Source organism: Salvelinus alpinus, chromosome 18, assembly GCF_045679555.1.
Source record: "Salvelinus alpinus chromosome 18, SLU_Salpinus.1, whole genome shotgun sequence".
Taxonomy (NCBI): domain Eukaryota; kingdom Metazoa; phylum Chordata; class Actinopteri; order Salmoniformes; family Salmonidae; genus Salvelinus; species Salvelinus alpinus.
In genome coordinates this window covers 44,441,798-44,463,661 of record NC_092103.1, presented here as the reverse complement: position 1 = coordinate 44,463,661, position 21,864 = coordinate 44,441,798, and the positions used below count along the sequence as shown (strand labels likewise).

Below are 21,864 nucleotides of genomic sequence, written 5' to 3'. Positions count from 1 at the left end.
CCCCAACTCACCAGAGAGAGAAACCAAACAGCTGCGCTCAATAATTCACTAGCATCTCCTCTCCTCCGCTCCTCCTTCTCACCCCAGGTCAATAGACTCCCCCCTGTCAACCACGTTAGATTGATGTTCTGTCTGAGATGTTCATACAACCTAATGGATAATGTCTACTTCAGAGACTCCCACTAACTCAAACTAAGCTGTAAAGTAAGACAGCCAAAAGGTTGGTAGATCTGTCCGGCAGGCGACAGGTGAGGGGATCTGATCCACTGAGAGCGATCACTACCTGTATACAATATGTGTAGTGACGTATGGTATCCATGGTGCTCGTTCTTCTTCCATACGAAGGGAGCCAGGGCCTGATCTGTAGTATGTTCTGTAGTCTGCTCTGCAGTCTGCTCTGCAGTCTGCTCTGCAGTCTGCTCTGTAGTCTGCTCTGTAGTCTGCTCTGTAGTCTGCTCTGTAGTCTGCTCTGTAGTCTGCTCTGTAGTCTGCTCTGTAGTATGTTCTGCAGTCTGTTCTGCAGTCTGTTCTGCAGTCTGCTCTGTAGTCTGCTCTGTAGTCTGCTCTGTAGTCTGCTCTGTAGTCTGCTCTGTAGTCTGCTCTGTAGTCTGCTCTGTAGTCTGCTCTGTAGTATGTTCTGCAGTATGTTCTGCAGTCTGTTCTGCAGTCTGTTCTGCAGTCTGCTCTGTAGTCTGCTCTGTAGTCTGCAGTCTGCTCTGTAGTCTGCAGTCTGCTCTGTAGTCTGCAGTCTGCTCTGTAGTCTGCTCTGTAGTCTGCTCTGTAGTCTGCTCTGTAGTCTGCTCTGTAGTCTGCTCTGTAGTCTGTAGTCTGCTCTGTAGTCTGCTCTGTAGTCTGCTCTGTAGTCTGCTCTGTAGTCTGCTCTGTAGTCTGCTATGTAGTCTGCTCTGCAGTCTGCTCTGTAGTCTGCTCTGTAGTCTGCTCTGTAGTCTGCTCTGTAGTCTGCTCTGTAGTCTGTTCTGCAGTCTGCTCTGTAGTCTGCTCTGTAGTCTGCTCTGTAGTCTGCTCTGTAGTCTGCACTGTAGTCTGTTCTGCAGTCTGCTCTGTAGTCTGCTCTGTAGTCTGCTCTGTAGTCTGCTCTGTAGTCTGCTCTGCAGTCTGTTCTGTAGTCTGTAGTCTGCAGTCTGCTCTGCAGTCTGCTCTGTAGTCTGCTCTGTAGTCTGCTCTGTAGTCTGCTCTGTAGTCTATGTAAAACTGCATGCAACTGTCATGAAGACTGTTCGTGGTTGTCTGTGCATGTATGTGGCTGTGTGGATTCTATACTGTATATCTCTGTATATGTTGTCCCATGTGAATAGTAGCCCGCCACTGTGTATTGAGAACATACATTATTATCATAGAACATGGATATAGGACAACAGGAATAACACACAGCAGATGAGGAGAGAGATCGTAACATACCTGTGACACTGTGATGGTGGTCCCAACACCCTGAAGGCAGAAAAGAATGGGCTTTTTACAGCATATGACAGGTCTGCACTCAGGCCACACACCCTCCCCCAACACAAAAGAGACAACATTTTCACATCAGATGCTTTACGGCTTAACAACACGGAGAAAATAAAATGGCGGGGGGGAGGGTTGGGGGGGGGGGGGGGAGAGAACAAATTTTCGCTGGAAGGCACCAATTACTACTACAGACCCAAATTTCAAAAAGGACATTTTTTGTTTATTTTGTGGCGCAAACTGGGATGATCGCTTATATTTTTTGGGGACCAAGAAAACAGAACCAGTAGAAATCCTAACTGAGGACTACTGTTAATTAAAGGTTTGAGAGAAGTTTCTCACATGATAGTACCTAGATAAGTAGACGTTGATGGGGCTGTTGGGAGCAGGGGGGGGTGGGGGGGGGGGGGGGGGGGGGCATTGGGAAAAGGAAACATGCTTGGGGTAAAATAGGGCTTTCCGTTGAACAAAATATAATGCCTCTAGATAGAAGGTCTAGTTGTGTTGGAGTAGGGGGTTGGAGGAATGGTGACCACCTACGCAAGGCCTATGCAGGTCACTTTTTTTTTTTTTATGTGTGTCAGCACGTAGCGCTTGGCTAGCACGTAGCGCTTGGCTAGCGCAGCGACCGAACACTCCGTCCAGCATCACACGCTCCAGTTCCCTTTCACCGCTGTCACAGTGTCACAAGGCTGAGCAGATCTGACAGACCGAGACAACACATACACAATACACACACACACACGTGGCAGGTGGGAATGATGAGGGGGGGGGGGGGGGGGGGGCATGCACATTGGGAAGGAATCTATAGCCAACTGTAAAACAATGCATGTTCATGTCACTTCCTGGTAGCCACAACCTTCAGCCAATCAGGAGCCCTCAAAGGTATACTTAATTCACTGGTACTCAAAAGTAGATGACAGAATAGTGTTACTGGCAACACTAGACAAGCGGTACTTTATCTCTCATAAAGTCATATATGAGGTGGTTGATCTTCTATTCGTTCCACTAGCCACAATGTGTTTTGTAGAGTCACTCACCTGGGACACAGTGATGCTGCACTTTTTAGCCAGTTCCTCTTTGGCCTCCTCGCTGGGGTAAGGGTTGCTGAGGTGTGAGTAGAAGTACTCGTTCAGGATCTCCGTGGCCTGCTTGCTGAAGTTCCGCCTTTTCCGTCTGATGGGCGAAAAGAAAAGAGGGAGAGAGAGAGAGAATGAGAGAGAGAGCGAGAGAGAGTAAGACAGAGAGAGAGAGAGAGCGAGCGAGAGAGAGCGAGCGAGAGAGAGCGAGCGAGTAAGACAGAGAGAGAGAGAGCGAGCGAGAGAGTGAGAGAGAGAGAGAGAGAGAAAGACAGACAGAGAGAGAGTGAGTAAGACAGAGAGAGAGAGAGCGAGCGAGTGAGAGAGAGAAAGACAGACAGACAGAGAGAGAGAGAGAGAGCGAGAGAGTGAGAGAGAGTAAGACAGAGAGAGAGAGAGCGAGCGAGAGAGTGAGAGAGAGTAAGACAGAGAGAGAGAGAGCGAGCGAGAGAGTGAGAGAGAGTAAGACAGAGAGAGAGAGATCGAGCGAGAGAGTGAGAGAGAGTAAGACAGACAGAGAGAGAGCGAGCGAGTGAGAGAGAGTAAGACAGAGAGAGAGAGAAATAGATCGGAGAGAGAAGGCAATGAATATTAAATACATTGAGTAGACCTGCTGATGTCAAAACTGACTCATGTGCATCGATCTATTCTAACAGCTCCTTCTGGCCTACCGGGCCTTCTGAGGTCACAAGGCCCATTTCACATGAGCACCGGACAGACAAATACAAGTATATTACAGGAAACAGTACAAACCAACTACCAGGCATGTACCACTTCCTCAGGATCCCCCAGTGTCTCTCTCTCTACCTCTCTCTCTACCTCTCTCTCTACCTCTCTCTCTCTACCTCTCTCTCTCTACCTCTCTCTCTACCTCTCTCTCTACCTCTCTCTCTACCTCTCTCTCTACCTCTCTCTCTACCTCTCTCTCTACCTCTCACTCTACCTCTCACTCTACCTCTCACTCTACCTCTCACTCTACCTCTCACTCTACCTCTCACTCTACCTCTCACTCTACCTCTCACTCTCTCAGACTGTCTAGGTGGGTTCTCATTTCCATCCAGTGATGGTGATTGAGTGGCTTAACAGGTGATCCTCATTAAATGGTAAACTAAAACACACTCCAGAATAGAGAGGTGTTTTAGATGTACACACTAACACACTTAGACAATCAGTCTTAATGCACATCATCACACACATACATCCTACACACACACACACACACACACACACTCGCCTGGCATCAAGGAATCTGGAGCGTAGGATCATGACGGCTTCACAGGTGCTCTGTTTGAGCTGCATCTGGATGGAGCTGAACTTGCGGTGGATGATCCCCACCATGCGCTCTATCTCCTTGGGAGAGATGGGCCTTGTGCGACTCTGCTCCCTCAGCAGGTTCATCACATGGGTGGTGAACTCATTACACGCCTGTGGGAGGGGAGGGATATCGTGGGAAGGTCAGCCCAACAGTAACCAGGACTGGAAATCATGTGGGTGCTATAGTCACTCAATAAGTTACGATACTCCCATACGTGTCAGAATATTAGCACTTACATCACCGAATGGAATTGTATTTAATTACCGGTAAATAATGAATTAGTGTGTGTGTGTGTGTGTGTGCGTGCGTGCGTGCGTGTCTGTCGGTGTGTGTGCGTGCGTGCGTGTGTGTCGGTGTGTGTGTGTGTGTGTGTACAGGCATTACTACATCTTCACCAACAGTGAAAGCTACTTAGTGTCAGACATGCACCTTCTAGATCTTATTTCTAGGAGACCTAGAACTTCTTTAAAATGAGTTTGTTGAGAAAACACTTGAGCTCATTAAGTCGCTAAGTAAAACTTGTTAAGTGTTTACATGTGGCTAATTAGAAGTCTGAACGCACCATAAAAGCAAGACACTCTTAGGAGAGGAGTGTGTTGTCTTCCTCCACCTCATTTACATGACAGGCATGAGTATGTTTGATTAGAATCAAGAGTTTAGTTTTACCGACTGATTTCCATGCTATACTCTCTATTTCACCTATATCTATGGCCTGTAAATATATACTCTATAACTCCTGAATGACTGACAAAGGGAAGATGGTCACAACAATTTGCGTGCATTATGTGCGTAATGATAAAGTGGGATGAAATGTGTGTGTATTTAGGGATGGGATCACTCACTCTGCTTGACCTGACGAAGATCCGTGTTGGATCGAGACTACAGCTGGTAATTGGGAGCATAATTCAGTGTGGGCTTTTCTGTTCTGTTCTAGTGTACTTTGTACAAGGTTTTCAAGGATGTACTTATGACCTCAAACTTTTCACATCCATTTACCAACCAGTGTTGTTACTGTGTAGTTAAGAATACATAAATGTAATGTAAACCAACTACATGGTCTCTGTCCCGTTAAATGTACCAGGAACCTCATGCCTGCTGGTTGGATCTCACATAAGAAATGTAACTATGTAGTTACAACGAAGTAACCCCGAAATCATCCGTATGTCAAATGTATGACTGTTTGGATAAAAGCGTCTGCTAATTGGCATATATTATTATTATGATTATTAGTATTATTAATACTACTATTACTATAACTATTAGTATTATTCCTAGTATTACTATTATTATTATTATTAGTATTACTATTATTACTGTCGGTGGTAGTAGCAGTAGTATTATTACTATCATTATTACTAGTATTATTACTAGTATTATTATTACTAGTTTTATTACTAATATTATTACTATTATTACTACTATTATTATTACTATTATTACTGTCAGTGGTAGTAGCAGCAGTATTATTACTATCGTTATTACTATTATTATTATTACTAGTATTATTACTAATATTATTACTATTATTATTATTACTATTACTATTATTACTGTCGGTGGTAGTAGTAGTAGTAGTAGTATTACTATTATTATTACTATTATTATTAGTAGTATTATTATTACTACAATTATTATTATTTGTAGTATTATTATTACTATTATTAGTATTATTATTACTAATAGTATTATTATTACTAATAGTATTATTATTATTACTATTATTACTTGTAGTATTATTATTACTATTATTAGTATTATTATTACTATTATTATTATTACTTGTAGTATTATTATTACTATTATTAGTAGTATTATTATTACTATTATTATTATTACTACTTGTAGTATTATTATTACTATTACTATTATTAGTATTATTATTATTATTACTATTATTACTGTTACTATTATTATTATTACTATTATTATTGTTACTATTATTATTATTACTATTATTACTGGTAGTATTATTATTACTACTATTATTACTTGTAGTATTATTATTATTAGTATTATTATTACTATTATTATTATTATTATTACTATTATTACTTGTAGTATTATTATTACTATTATTAGTATTATTATTACTATTATTATTATTAGTATTACTATTATTACTGTTACTATTATTATTATTACTATTATTATTGTTACTATTATTATTATTACTATTATTACTGGTAGTATTATTATTATTACTTGTAGTATTATTATTACTATTATTACTATTATTATGATTTGTAGTATTATTATTACAATTATTATTACTAATAGTATTACTATTATTATTACTAATAGTATTATTATTACTAATAGTATTACTATTATTATTATTATTATTACAATTATTACTATTATTATTACTATTATTATTAGTATTATTACTATTATTATTATTATTACTAATAGTATTACTATTATTATTACTAATAGTATTACTATTATTATTACTAATAGTATTACTATTATTATTATTACTATTATTATTATTACTATTATTATTATTATTACTATTATTATTATTACTATTATTATTATTACTATTATTATTATTACTAATAGTATTACTATTATTATGACTATTATTATTATGACTATTATTATGACTATTATTATTACTATTATTATTATTACTATTATTACTATTATTATTATTATTATTATTATTATTATTATTACTATTATTACTATTATTATTATTACTATTATTATTACTATTATTATTATTATTTTTATTACTATAAATATTCAAGTATCACGCAGCCATATATCCTGAACAATGTAATGGTCAGTGTGACCAGGAAGTCAGTGTGTTTCACCTGCTCATATTTCTCCAGCTCTGTGTGGTAAATCTGTCTGATTTGCGTCAACTTGGCCCTGTAGTCCGAGTGTTCAATGGAGCTGTCGGCTCCGCCCCCCGCCGCAGCGGCTGCTGCCGCGGCAGCCGCAGATCCACCACCTTTCTCTGGCCCGGACACACCCTCGGCCAGCAGCATGTTGTCCAGCCTCATGAGCTGGGGGTCCGGAGGATCCTGCTCCTGAGCACCCCGGATACTGAGACCTGCCAGGAAGAAGGTCACACAGAGGTCAGACTATCAGCCAACTCAGTCAAACAGTTGTAACTAGTTAGCGTTAGCGGTCACACGTTAGCATTCGTGCTCAGTTGTTGTAGGGGAGGGTAAATATAAGGGTTTACCCACCTTTTTTCGCAGAAAAATACATTGAAAGTATAGGGAGCTTTATTCACTGCGAATACCAAAACAACACTCGTGGTCACTATTAAGCATTACTGGTTACGTGTGAGCATTAGTGCTCATACATTAGCACTCACAAGTTAGCATTAGCGACCATATGTTAGCATTATCTGTCATGTTAGCATTAGCGACCCTATGTTAGCATTATCTGTCTTGTTAGTGACCATATGTTAGCATTAGCGACCATATGTTAGCATTATCTGTCATGTTAGCATTAGCGCCCATATGTTAGCATTATCTGTCATGTTAGCATTAGCCTTCACATATTAGAATTAGTTCTAACTCTTTAGTGAGAACTAAGTAAGCTAGCTAAGGCTAACACAGTCGCGACCCTTTCCAGTCAGAATAACAGCGAAGTAGCTGTTTTCTATTGACATTAATTTGTATACATCCAGAACAATGAGCTAATAATACCCGATTTCCCTTGGCATAGCTAGAAAAGTTTGCCTTCTCGTCATTACAATCGTCAACATTGACTGTTAATTACAAGGATATCATAACTGCATATCAAACACTAGGCTAGAAACTAGCTAAATAGCTATTGGCAAGCAAACCTGCCAATATGGCAACCAAAATGTAAAAAAAATCAGTTGCTGAAAACAGCTGGTCAAACTAGAAACATGGGAGGATTTGACAGTTTTAGCGGCTGAAGGGACTGGATAAATTCATGTTCATCACTCACCACGTGAGGTCATCACATAATCCCCAAAAATATGTCTCTGCAAAAACAAATGAATACTAGCTAGCAAAGTTTTTTTCCTCATTGGACCTGCGTTTACAATGTATCCAAGTTCAATTTGTGTGGTTGTTGGTTTATCTTTCTGTAACTTTGTAGGAAGTACAGTCTGCATGTGTAGGTGCATATTGCGTCATGATTCCAACGTGTCCCCATATCTTTTCCAACTCTCCCGTTATCTGGTTTTAATGTCCATTCTAGAATGCCTTTCTCACCAATCAGAAACGAGTATTCAACAATGCTGCAGTATAATTAAGCAATAAGGCCCGAGGGGGTGTGGTATATGGTCAATATACCATGGCTAAGGGCTGTCCTCCAGCACGATGCAACGCGGAGTGCCTGGTTACAGACTTTAGCCATGGTTTATTGGCCATATACCACAAACCCCCGAGGTGCTTTATTGCTATTATAAACTGGTTACCAAAGTAATTAGAGCAGTAAAAATACATGTTTTGTCATACCCGTGGTATACGGTCTGATATACCACGGCTGTCAGCCAATCAGCATTCAGGGCTCGAACCACCAAGTTTATAATAGTCAATAGTCATCCCAGGAGGGTTGGCAACCCCTGATGTAGGCATTCTAGTGGGCTTCATAATGGCAGGCCATCCCAAAGGCTTCAGACAGAAGACACTGGGTCATTGTTCAAATATAGCTAATTTAGACTTCGGCTTTGTTGCAACCCATCCCTTTCTGTCCTCCTTTTTCTTTCCCCGTTATGGGGAATCTTTCCACAGACACTAATGAGTCCACAGATCAGTCTTCACGCCTTGAGGCAGAGCCCAGAAACCACAGATCAGTCTTCACGCCTTGAAGCAGAGCCCAGAAACCACAGATCAGTCTTCACGCCTTGAAGCAGAGCCCAGAAACCACAGATCAGTCTTCACGCCTTGAAGCAGAGCCCAGAAACCACAGATCAGTCTTCACGCCTTGAAGCAGAGCCCAGAAACCACAGATCAGTCTTCACGCCTTGAAGCAGAGCCCAGAAACGACAGATCAGTCTTCACGCCTTGAAGCAGAGCCCAGAAACCACAGATCAGTCTTCACGCCTTGAAGCAGAGCCCAGAAACCACAGATCAGTCTTCACGCCTTGAAGCAGAGCCCAGAAACCACAGATCAGTCTTCACGCCTTGAAGCAGAGCCCAGAAACCACAGATCAGTCTTCACGCCTTGAAGCAGAGCCCAGAAACCACAGATCAGTCTTCATGCCTTGAAGCAGAGCCCAGAAACAAGACCAGAGGTAAGGGTCAATATGTCGGGGGAAGGGCCAGCCTCAAGGGAAAAACAGTATCAATAGGAATAAGCACCTACACAGGTTTGAAAAGGAATACATGTCACACACACACACACACACACTCATGCAAGGACACACACACGCACACACCACTTAAAGAGACAGAGATTTGCGACAGGGCTGTAGTGGAGAGGGTCGAGAGCTTCAAGTTCATTGGCGTCCACATCACTAAGGAATTACTATGACGGTCCACACACACCAACACAGTTGTGAAGAGGACAACGCCTCTTTTCAGGCGGCTGAAAAGATTCGGCAATGGCCTTCAGATCCTCAAAAATGTTCTACAGCTGCACCATTGAGAGCATCTTGACTGGCTGCATCACCACCTGGTATGACGACTTATGACATACGCTGCTGCTACCGTTTATTATCTATCCTGTAGCCTAGTCACCTATCAAATACAATACCATTTTATTTGTCACAATGCGACGAACACAACACGTGTTGACTTCGCTGTGAAATGCTTTACTTTATACGAGCCCTTTCGCAACAATGCAATTTAAAAAGTAAGAACATTTACAAATACTATAGATACAAAAATAAAATAGTAACACAATAAAATAACAATAACGAGGCTATATACAGGCTATAGAAAATAATATTTTTGAACATTAGGAGTGTGATAGAACCTCTGTATAAGCTCTTCTCCTACTGTAGGGCCTGGAGACACAGCTGGAAACAATTGTTATTACCAAGGTCATTTGTCATTTCTTTCAGACGGTGGGAAAAGCTTGGTGGACGGTAGCTGAAACTAAGCTCCATTCCTTTAGTCACATTTCAACCATGTTGACTCCAGGGCAAGACACGCACCTTCTGTGCACAGGCTCACAAACGGTCCGACCGCATCTTTGTGTATTGACGTTGAGTGTGTGAAGTGTATGTGTGTGTGTGTGTGTGTGTGTGTGTGTGTGTGTGTGTGTGTGTGTGTGTGTGTGTGTGTGTGTGCCGGTGCCACTGATTCTAGGAGGGTTGAAGACGAGCGGGTCGCACTCCCGAAAGCTGCGTCGCCATGGTGAGCAATATCTCAACGCTCCATTGACCGCGCCGCAGTCCCATCCAAGCCCAAGACAAACAACCGCCGCGCCGCAGTCCCATCCAAGTCCGAGACAAACAACCGCCGCGCCGCAGTCCCATCCAAGCCCGAGACAAACAACCGCCGCGCCGCAGTCCCATCCAAGCCCGAGACAAACAACCGCCGCACCGCAGTCCCATCCAAGCCCGAGACAAACAACCGCCGCACCGCAGTCCCATCCAAGCCCGAGACAAACAACCGCCGCACCGCAGTCCCATCCAAGCCCGAGACAAACAACCGCCGCGCCGCAGTCCCATCCAAGCCCGAGACAAACAACCGCCGCGCCGCAGTCCCATCCAAGCCCGAGACAAACAACCGCCGCGCCGCAGTCCCATCCAAGCCCGAGACAAACAACCGCCGCGCCGCAGTCCCATCCAAGCCCGAGACAAACAACCGCCGCACCGCAGTCCCATCCAAGCCCGAGACAAACAACCGCCGCGCCGCAGTCCCATCCAAGCCCGAGACAAACAACCGCCGCGCCGCAGTCCCATCCAAGCCCGAGACAAACAACCGCCGCGCCGCAGTCCCATCCAAGCCCGAGACAAACAACCGCCGCGCCGCAGTCCCATCCAAGCCCGAGACAAACAACCGCCGCGCCGCAGTCCCATCCAAGCCCGAGACAAACAACCGCCGCGCCGCAGTCCCATCCAAGCCCGAGACAAACAACCGCCGCGCCGCAGTCCCATCCAAGCCCGAGACAAACAACCGCCGCGCCGCAGTCCCATCCAAGCCCGAGACAAACAACCGCCGCGCCGCAGTCCCATCCAAGCCCGAGACAAACAACCGCCGCGCCGCAGTCCCATCCAAGCCCGAGACAAACAACCGCCGCGCCGCAGTCCCATCCAAGCCCGAGACAAACAACCGCCGCACCGCAGTCCCATCCAAGCCCGAGACAAACAACCGCCGCGCCGCAGTCCCATCCAAGCCCGAGACAAACAACCGCCGCACCGCAGTCCCATCCAAGCCCGAGACAAACAACCGCCGCGCCGCAGTCCCATCCAAGCCCGAGACAAACAACCGCCGTGCCGCAGTCCCATCCAAGCCCGAGACAAACAACCGCCGCGCCGCAGTCCCATCCAAGCCCGAGACAAACAACCGCCGCGCCGCAGTCCCATCCAAGCCCGAGACAAACAACCGCCGCGCCGCAGTCCCATCCAAGCCCGAGACAAACAACCGCCGCGCCGCAGTCCCATCCAAGCCCGAGACAAACAACCGCCGCACCGCAGTCCCATCCAAGCCCGAGACAAACAACCGCCGCGCCGCAGTCCCATCCAAGCCCGAGACAAACAACCGCCGCGCCGCAGTCCCATCCAAGCCCGAGACAAACAACCGCCGCGCCGCAGTCCCATCCAAGCCCGAGACAAACAACCGCCGCGCCGCAGTCCCATCCAAGCCCGAGACAAACAACCGCCGCGCCGCAGTCCCATCCAAGCCCGAGACAAACAACCGCCGCGCCGCAGTCCCATCCAAGCCCGAGACAAACAACCGCCGCGCCGCAGTCCCATCCAAGCCCGAGACAAACAACCGCCGCGCCGCAGTCCCATCCAAGCCCGAGACAAACAACCGCCGCGCCGCAGTCCCATCCAAGCCCGAGACAAACAACCGCCGCGCCGCAGTCCCATCCAAGCCCGAGACAAACAACCGCCGCGCCGCAGTCCCATCCAAGCCCGAGACAAACAACCGCCGCACCGCAGTCCCATCCAAGCCCGAGACAAACAACCGCCGCGCCGCAGTCCCATCCAAGCCCCGAGACAAACAACCGCCGCACCGCAGTCCCATCCAAGCCCCGAGACAAACAACCGCCGCACCGCAGTCCCATCCAAGCCCCGAGACAAACAACCGCCGCACCGCAGTCCCATCCAAGCCCTGAGACAAACAACCGCCGCACCGCAGTCCCATCCAAGCCCCGAGACAAACAACCGCCGCACCGCAGTCCCATCCAAGCCCCGAGACAAACAACCGCCGCACCGCAGTCCCATCCAAGCCCTGAGACAAACAACCGCCGCACCGCAGTCCCATCCAAGCCCTGAGACAAACAACCGCCGCACCGCAGTCCCATCCAAGCCCGAGACAAACAACCGCCGCGCCGCAGTCCCATCCAAGCCCCGAGACAAACAACCGCCGCACCGCAGTCCCATCCAAGCCCCGAGACAAACAACCGCCGCACCGCAGTCCCATCCAAGCCCCGAGACAAACAACCGCCGCACCGCAGTCCCATCCAAGCCCTGAGACAAACAACCGCCGCACCGCAGTCCCATCCAAGCCCCGAGACAAACAACCGCCGCACCGCAGTCCCATCCAAGCCCCGAGACAAACAACCGCCGCACCGCAGTCCCATCCAAGCCCTGAGACAAACAACCGCCGCACCGCAGTCCCATCCAAGCCCCGAGACAAACAACCGCCGCACCGCAGTCCCATCCAAGCCCTGAGACAAACAACCGCCGCACCGCAGTCCCATCCAAGCCCTGAGACAAACAACCGCCGCACCGCAGTCCCATCCAAGCCCCGAGACAAACAACCGCCGCACCGCAGTCCCATCCAAGCCCCGAGACAAACAACCGCCGCACCGCAGTCCCATCCAAGCCCTGAGACAAACAACCGCCGCGCCGCAGTCCCATCCAAGCCCTGAGACAAACAACCGCCGCGCCAAACCCTGCGTATTGCTTTCACATCAACTGATATCAACACCTCATTTGCGAAACACACTGACAACTGACCACCAACACTCCTTTTTATTTGCTCTCAATTCACAAGCAGTAGACGTGTGAGGGGCTTTATTTCAGAAGGTGTAAAGATTGGCTTCACAGTCCATACACTCTTAAAAAAAAAAAAAAATGTTCCAAAAAGGTTCTGCGGCTGTTCCCATATGAGAAACCTTTTTGGTTCCAGGTAGAATCCTTTTAGATTCCAGGTAGAACCCTCTGTGGAAAGGATTCTACATGGTACCCCAAAGGGTTCTACCCAAAATGGGTTCTTCAAAGGGTTCTCCTATGGGGACAGCCGAAGAACCATTTTTGGTTCTAGATAGCAAATTGTTTCGGGCAAATAGAATAATCTCCTCACCACAGACGTCCCTACTGAAACACGGAACTAAAAAGCAGACAGAACTAATGCCTGTATGCAGCTCTGATGCTCTTCCCTCTCTTCCCCCATCCCCCCTCCTGTTTCCAGGTAACGCTACAGCCGCTAGCAGGGCTGAGTGGCTACCCAGGGGCTGATTTTCATGTCACCTATATTAACTGTAACACGAAGGCCCACTGTGCCGTTTCACCTATATTAACTGTAACACGAAGGCCCACTGTGCCTTTCCACCTCCGTCCAGCTGTCACTTTCACTCCTCTCATTGTTGGAACAGGAGGGATTTCTTGTGTGTGGGTGTGTTTTTTGTTTGTTTTATTGTTCTTGTGGGAACCAGAAGTCCTCACAAGGATAGTAAAACTAGGAAAATTGGGGAAATATTTCTGGTCCCCATGAGAGAAAAAAAAGACTATTTTAGGATTATGTTGACATTTGAGTCATTTAGCAGACGTTATCCAGAGCAACTTACAGTTGTGAGTGCAGACATGTTCGTACTGGGAATTGAACCCGTAACCCTGGAGTTGCAAGCGTCATGCTCTACCAACTGAGCCAGTGTGTGTGTGTGTGTGTGTGTGTGTGTGTGTGTGTGTGTGTGTGTGTGTGTGTGTGTGTGTGTGTGTGTGTGTGTGTGTGTGTGTGTGTGTGTGTCTCTCAGAGGTGACTTACACTAGTTCAAACCAATTGTTGTGCATTCAATGTATTGCATTCACAATTGTGTGTGTGTGTGTGTGTGTGTGTGTGTGTGTGGTGTGTGTGTGTGTGTGTGTGTGACTTACACTAGTTCAAACCAATTGTTGTGCATTCAATGTATTGCATTCACAATTGTGCTCAGAAATCAAGACATTATAAAATGAACGGGAAAAACGACACTTTATTGCAATAAAAAAACAGAGTGTAAATCCAGAATTTTACCGTTCACGTGAGAACAACTATTTCAGCACACTACTTCCTTCATAATTCATCGTCTACAATGGTATCTCTCCTTTCTCCTCTTGAATCTCTCATTCCATTTCACTCTTGGCTTTTAGTCCTCGCAAAAGGAAAAAGGTAGTGGTGTGATTTTTTAAAATATATATATTTTAATTCAAACTCCCCAAGGCAAATGATGCAAATTCAGAAGTGGAGAGATTCTCCTGGAATAGCCACGGGCAACTCCTCTCCACTAGCCAGCTCCAACACTTAGAAAAGCCCTGATTAGTAGGCAGTATATTGAATGAAACCAGGTCACTGCTGTGGAGCTGGTCCCGGAGATGAATGCATACGGACATACATACATACATACATAAAGAATATAATTTAGTACTACACGCGTGGATTGTGTGGAGGAGCATTTGTACAGGACTGTATAAATAATTCCACGGAGGGGAGGACGGTGCTGATTCTGTGTTTTGTAATCATTATTTTATTGCAGGGAAACAAGGGCTTGGAGTGGTTTGGTTGTGTTACTGTGTATATGTGAATGGAATGAGTTGATGGGTTTGGTTGGCTTAATGTGTGGATTGTTATGGTGTGTGTGTGTGTGTGTGTGTGTGTATGTGTGTGTGTGTGTGTGTGTGTGTGTGTGTGTGTGTGTGTGTGTGTGTGTGTGTGTGTGTGTGTGTGTGTGTGTACTTTCATTAAAAGCATCAGAGCCAGGCTGCAGCTCATTGCGATGTGGTGATCCCTACAGCTCCACATTCACAGACAACCAGCTGACAGACCCTCACAGCTCCACATTGACAGACAACCAGCTGACAGACCCTCACAGCTCCACATTCACAGACAACCAGCTGACAGACCCTCACAGCTCCACATTCACAGACAACCAGCTGACAGACCCTTACAGCTCCACATTCACAGACAACCAGCTGACAGACATGGCCATGATTTGGTTTGAGTGCATTCACAGAAAAAAGCCTACACACACACACACACACACACACACACACACACACACACACACACACACACACACACACACACACACACACACACACACACACACACACACACACACACACACACACACACACACACACACACACACACACACACACACACCGCCTGAAGGCGATGGAGCCCATTCTCTCCCATAATAAAGGACAATCCAACTACAATTCCGAGCTTGCCCGACGCTTCGGGTCTGTGAAACAAACCCCGGCCAGACCTATACAGCACCAATTACCAGACTGGAGACTGCAGCTGATCTGAAGGCCTGTCTACATACTGTGTATCCATCATCTCTCTCTCTCTCTCTCCTCCCTCTCTCTCTCTCTAGTCTTCTCTCCTCTCTCACCCTCCTCTCCTCTCTCACCCTCCTCTCCTCTCCTCTCCTCTCTCACCCTCCCCTCCTCTCCTCTCCTCTCCTCTCCTCTCCTCTCCTCTCATCGCTCTCTCCTCTCATCGCTCTCTCCTCTCATCGCTCTCTCCTCTCCCTCTCTGGCTCTCTCCAAATGGAAAATAATTTCTATGTCATCCTTAGGGAGCAGTAAGGATAGACTATGGTGTGGTTACAGTAATGATAGACTATGGTGTGGTTACAGTGAGGACAGACTATGGTGTGGTTACAGTAAGGACAGACTATGGTGTGGTTACAGTAAGGACAGACTATGGTGTGGTTACAGTAATGACAGACTATGGTGTGGTTACAGTAAGGACAGACTATGGTGTGGTTACAGTAATGACAGACTATGGTGTGGTTACAGTAATGACAGACTATGGTGTGGTTACAGTAATGACAGACTATGGTGTGGTTACAGTAATGACAGACTATGGTGTGGTTACAGTAAGGACAGACTATGGTGTGGTTACAGTAAGGACAGACTATGGTGTGGTTACAGTAATGACAGACTATGGTGTGGTTACAGTAATGACAGACTATGGTGTGGTTACAGTAAGGACAGACTATGGTGTGGTTACAGTAAGGACAGACTATGGTGTGGTTACAGTAATGACAGACTATGGTGTGGTTACAGTAATGACAGACTATGGTGTGGTTACAGTAATGACAGACTATGGTGTGGTTACAGTGAAGACAGACTATGGTGTGGTTACAGTAAGACCAGACTATGGTGTGGTTACAGTAATGACAGACTATGGTGTGGTTACAGTAAGGACAGACTATGGTGTGGTTACAGTAAGGACAGACTATGGTGTGGTTACAGTAATGACAGACTATGGTGTGGTTACAGTAAGGACAGACTATGGTGTGGTTACAGTAATGACAGACTATGGTGTGGTTACAGTAAGGACAGACTATGGTGTGGTTACAGTAAGGACAGACTATGGTGTGGTTACTGTAAGGACAGACTATGGTGTGGTTACAGTAAGGACAGACTATGGTGCGGTTACAGTGAGGACAGACTATGGTGTGGTTACTGTAAGGACAGACTATGGTGTGGTTACAGTGAGGATAGACTATGGTGTGGTTACAGTGAGGACAGACTATGGTGTGGTTACAGTGAGGATAGACTATGGTGTGGTTACAGTGAGGACAGACTATGGTGTGGTTACTGTAAGGACAGACTATGGTGTGGTTACAGTGAGGACAGACTATGGTGTGGTTACAGTAAGGATAGACTATGGTGTGGTTACAGTGAGGATAGACTATGGTGTGGTTACAGTGAGGACAGACTATGGTGTGGTTACTGTAAGGACAGACTATGGTGTGGTTACAGTGAGGACAGACTATGGTGTGGTTACTGTAAGGACAGACTATGGTGTGGTTACAGTGAGGATAGACTATGGTGTGGTTACAGTGAGGACAGACTATGGTGTGGTTACAGTAAGACCAGACTATGGTGTGGTTACAGAAATGACAGACTATGGTGTGGTTACAGTAAGGACAGACTATGGTGTGGTTACAGTAATGACAGACTATGGTGTGGTTACAGTAAGGACAGACTATGGTGTGGTTACAGTAATGACAGACTATGGTGTGGTTACAGTAAGGACAGACTATGGTGTGGTTACAGTAAGGACAGACTATGGTGTGGTTACTGTAAGGACAGACTATGGTGTGGTTACAGTAAGGACAGACTATGGTGTGGTTACAGTAATGACAGACTATGGTGTGGTTACAGTAAGGACAGACTATGGTGTGGTTACTGTAAGGACAGACTATGGTGTGGTTACAGTAAGGACAGACTATGGTGCGGTTACAGTAAGGACAGACTATGGTGTGGTTACAGTAAGGACAGACTATGGTGTGGTTACAGTGAGGACAGACTATGGTGTGGTTACAGTGAGGACAGACTATGGTGTGGTTACAGTGAGGATAGACTATGGTGTGGTTACAGTGAGGACAGACTATGGTGTGGTTACAGTGAGGACAGACTATGGTGTGGTTACAGTGAGGACAGACTATGGTGTGGTTACAGTAAGGATAGACTATGGTGTGGTTACAGTGAGGATAGACTATGGTGTGGTTACAGTGAGGACAGACTATGGTGTGGTTACTGTAAGGACAGACTATGGTGTGGTTACAGTGAGGACAGACTATGGTGTGGTTACTGTAAGGACAGACTATGGTGTGGTTACAGTGAGGATAGACTATGGTGTGGTTACAGTAAGGACAGACTATGGTGTGGTTACAGTAATGACAGACTATGGTGTGGTTACAGTAAGGACAGACTATGGTGTGGTTACAGTAAGGACAGACTATGGTGTGGTTACAGTAAGGACAGACTATGGTGTGGTTACAGTAAGGACAGACTATGGTGTGGTTACAGTAAGGACAGACTATGGTGTGGTTACAGTAAGGACAGACTATGGTGTGGTTACAGTAAGGACAGACTATGGTGTGGTTACAGTAAGGACAGACTATGGTGTGGTTACAGTAAGGACAGACTATGGTGTGGTTACAGTGAGGACAGACTATGGTGTGGTTACAGTAATGACAGACTATGGTGTGGTTACAGTAAGGACAGACTATGGTGTGGTTACAGTAAGACCAGACTATGGTGTGGTTACAGTAAGACCAGACTATGGTGTGGTTACAGTAATGACAGACTATGGTTTGGTCACATTAAGGACAGACTATGGTGTGGTTACAGTAAGGACAGACTATGGTGTGGTTACAGTAAGGACAGACTATGGTGTGGTTACAGTAAGGACAGACTATGGTGTGGTTACAGTAAGGACAGACTATGGTGTGGTTACAGTAAGGACAGACTATGGTGTGGTTACAGTAAGGACAGACTATGGTGTGGTTACAGTAAGGACAGACTATGGTGTGGTTACTGTAAGGACAGACTATGGTGTGGTTACAGTAAGGACAGACTATGGTGTGGTTACAGTAATGACAGACTATGGTGTGGTTACAGTAAGGACAGACTATGGTGTGGTTACAGTAAGGACAGACTATGGTGTGGTTACAGTAAGGACAGACTATGGTGTGGTTACAGTAAGGACAGACTATGGTGTGGTTACAGTAAGGACAGACTATGGTGTGGTTACAGTGAGGACAGACTATGGTGTGGTTACTGTAAGGACAGACTATGGTGTGGTTACAGTGAGGATAGACTATGGTGTGGTTACAGTGAGGACAGACTATGGTGTGGTTACAGTGAGGATAGACTATGGTGTGGTTACAGTGAGGACAGACTATGGTGTGGTTACAGTGAGGACAGACTATGGTGTGGTTACAGTAAGGATAGACTATGGTGTGGTTACAGTGAGGATAGACTATGGTGTGGTTACAGTGAGGACAGACTATGGTGTGGTTACAGTGAGGACAGACTATGGTGTGGTTACAGTGAGGACAGACTATGGTGTGGTTACAGTAAGGATAGACTATGGTGTGGTTACAGTGAGGATAGACTATGGTGTGGTTACAGTGAGGATAGACTATGGTGTGGTTACAGTGAGGACAGACTATGGTGTGGTTACTGTAAGGACAGACTATGGTGTGGTTACAGTGAGGACAGACTATGGTGTGGTTACAGTGAGGATAGACTATGGTGTGGTTACAGTGAGGATAGACTATGGTGTGGTTACAGTGAGGATAGACTATGGTGTGGTTACAGTAAGGACAGACTATGGTGTGGTTACAGTAATGACAGACTATGGTGTGGTTACAGTAATGACAGACTATGGTGTGGTTACAGTAAGGACAGACTATGGTGTGGTTACAGTAAGGACAGACTATGGTGTGGTTACAGTAAGGACAGACTATGGTGTGGTTACAGTAAGGACAGACTATGGTGTGGTTACAGTAAGGACAGACTATGGTGTGGTTACAGTAAGGACAGACTATGGTGTGGTTACAGTAAGGACAGACTATGGTGTGGTTACAGTAAGGACAGACTATGGTGTGGTTACAGTAAGGACAGACTATGGTGTGGTTACAGTGAGGACAGACTATGGTGTGGTTACAGTAAGGACAGACTATGGTGTGGTTACAGTAAGGACAGACTATGGTGTGGTTACAGTGAGGACAGACTATGGTGTGGTTACAGTGAGGATAGACTATGGTGTGGTTACAGTAAGGACAGACTATGGTGTGGTTACAGTGAGGACAGACTATGGTGTGGTTACAGTAAGGACAGACTATGGTGTGGTTACAGTAAGGACAGACTATGGTGTGGTTACAGTGAGGACAGACTATGGTGTGGTTACAGTAATGATAGACTATGGTGTGGTTACAGTAAGGACAGACTATGGTGTGGTTACAGTAAGGACAGACTATGGTGTGGTTACAGTAAGGACAGACTATGGTGTGGTTACAGTAAGGACAGACTATGGTGTGGTTACAGTAAGGACAGACTATGGTGTGGTTACAGTGAGGACAGACTATGGTGTGGTTACTGTAAGACCAGACTATGGTGTGGTCGCCCTGTTGCACCCGGAGTCATAAACTCACACTGTATAATTCATCTGTCCCCTCTGATCACTAGTACTACTGGTTTTCATCTGTCCCCTCTGATCAGTAGTACTACTGGTTTTCATCTGTCCCCTCTGATCAGTAGTACTACTGGTTTTCATCTGTCCCCTCTGATCAGTAGTGATTGACTTTGAGTACCCTTGCTGTATAGAATGCTCTGGTGTGACGTTTCCTCTAAGTACAGATCTAGGATCAGCTTCTCCCCCAATCCTAACCTTAACCGTTTATAGGGGGAAATGCAAAATTGACCCCAGATCAGAGTCTAGGGGAAACTTCACCCTACACCGTATAGGATACAATACATCTCTGGCTAGATTCAGGTAGTACCCAGCTACGGTAGCACCCGGCTACGATAGCACCCGGCTACGGTATCACCCGGCTACGGTATCACCCAGCTGAATGATCCTCAGCACATGATCATGGGGGATCTTGTCCCAGGGCTCTCCCACTCTGTGGTGCTTCATGGGGGATCTTGTCCCAGGGCTCTCCCACTCTGTGGTGCTTCATGGGGGATCTTGTCCCAGGGTCTCCCACTCTGTGGTGCTTCATGGGGGATCTTGTCCCAGGGCTCTCCCACTCTGTGGTGCTTCATGGGGGATCTTGTCCCAGGGCTCTCTCACTCTGTGGTGCTTCATGGGGGATCTTGTCCCAGGGCTCTCTCACTCTGTGGTGCTTCATGGGGGATCTTGTCCCAGGGCTCTCCCACTCTGTGGTGCTTCATGGGGGATCTTGTCCCAGGGCTCTCCCACTCTGTGGTTCTTCATGGGGGATCTTGTCCCAGGGCTCTCTCACTCTGTGGTGCTTCATGGGGGATCTTGTCCCAGGGCTCTCCCACTCTGTGGTGCTTCATGGGGGATCTTGTCCCAGGGCTCTCCCACTCTGTGGTTCTTCATGGGGATCCTGTCCCAGGGCTCGAAGTGGCACTCCAGTGTCCTTTTCACCTCATGTATCACCTGATCTGTACTGTTCCTCAAGCAAGGCGATGAGGCCAATGACCTGTGGTGCTTCATAAAGCATGAATTGAAATGTAGCTAGCTTGTTATTGCTAGCTAATTTGTTCAAGAGATTGTTATTTGACCTATTTTGCTGGATTTTTGTAGAATTTTGACCCCTTTTGAGTCACACAAAATCGTGTTCTCTTCTCTGATAATGAATCCACGGATAAAAGGGGAAACCTTGTTAGTTTCTAGTAATCTCTCCTCCTTCGGGTCTTCTTCTTCTGTCAACTTTAAGGTGCATTACTGCCACCAACTGGACTGGAGTGTGGACCTCGTGCATCTTTCAATCACCCAGGTGACGAGATGGGAGAGGAGGGACTTGCAGCGTGTCAAGCGTCTAAAATAGAACCACGTTCTATTTTAGCGCCTGGCTACGCTGACGATCGTTGACGCGCGCGAGCAGTTTGGATGAAATGATTGAATAACATGTACGTGTAAATGTATTTTGCAACGCTCGCACGCGCGACACAGCCGTAGTGGTCAGCATGTAATAGTGTTATTATATGGTGCAATCCTCTAGTAAGTCAGTTACTTTAGGGACGTTAACATCAAGCAGAACTTCTGAGGTCGAGAACAAAATGTTTAGTATTGCAAACAAAAATAATGATATTATAAAAGCAAAACATAAACCCCAAATTATTGGATGGCAAAACAAAATATTGCAAGGAAATAATAATATATATTTTTTTTAATTATAACGCAAATAAAT

The 21,864-nt window shown here is 45.9% G+C and overlaps 1 protein-coding gene across 5 annotated transcripts in view; it reads right to left on the bottom strand.

Annotated features, from left to right (window-relative positions):
• The window catches only part of LOC139544391 (pre-B-cell leukemia transcription factor 3-like), a 108,651-nt gene that overhangs the window by 38,045 nt on the left and 48,742 nt on the right, over window positions 1-21,864 (bottom strand). For 3 of the 5 annotated variants that reach the window (XM_071351426.1, XM_071351429.1, XM_071351428.1), the window contains exons 3-5: window positions 6,681-6,922; window positions 3,778-3,968; window positions 2,505-2,640 (exon numbers count right to left, since the gene is read on the bottom strand). In XM_071351426.1, coding sequence (XP_071207527.1) covers window positions 2,505-2,640; window positions 3,778-3,968; window positions 6,681-6,922 — 569 coding nt within the window. Of the gene's footprint in view, window positions 1-1,419; window positions 1,450-2,504; window positions 2,641-3,777; window positions 3,969-6,680; window positions 6,923-21,864 lie in introns of all 5 variants that reach the window. The other 2 variants (XM_071351424.1, XM_071351427.1) reach the window with 1 other exon arrangement.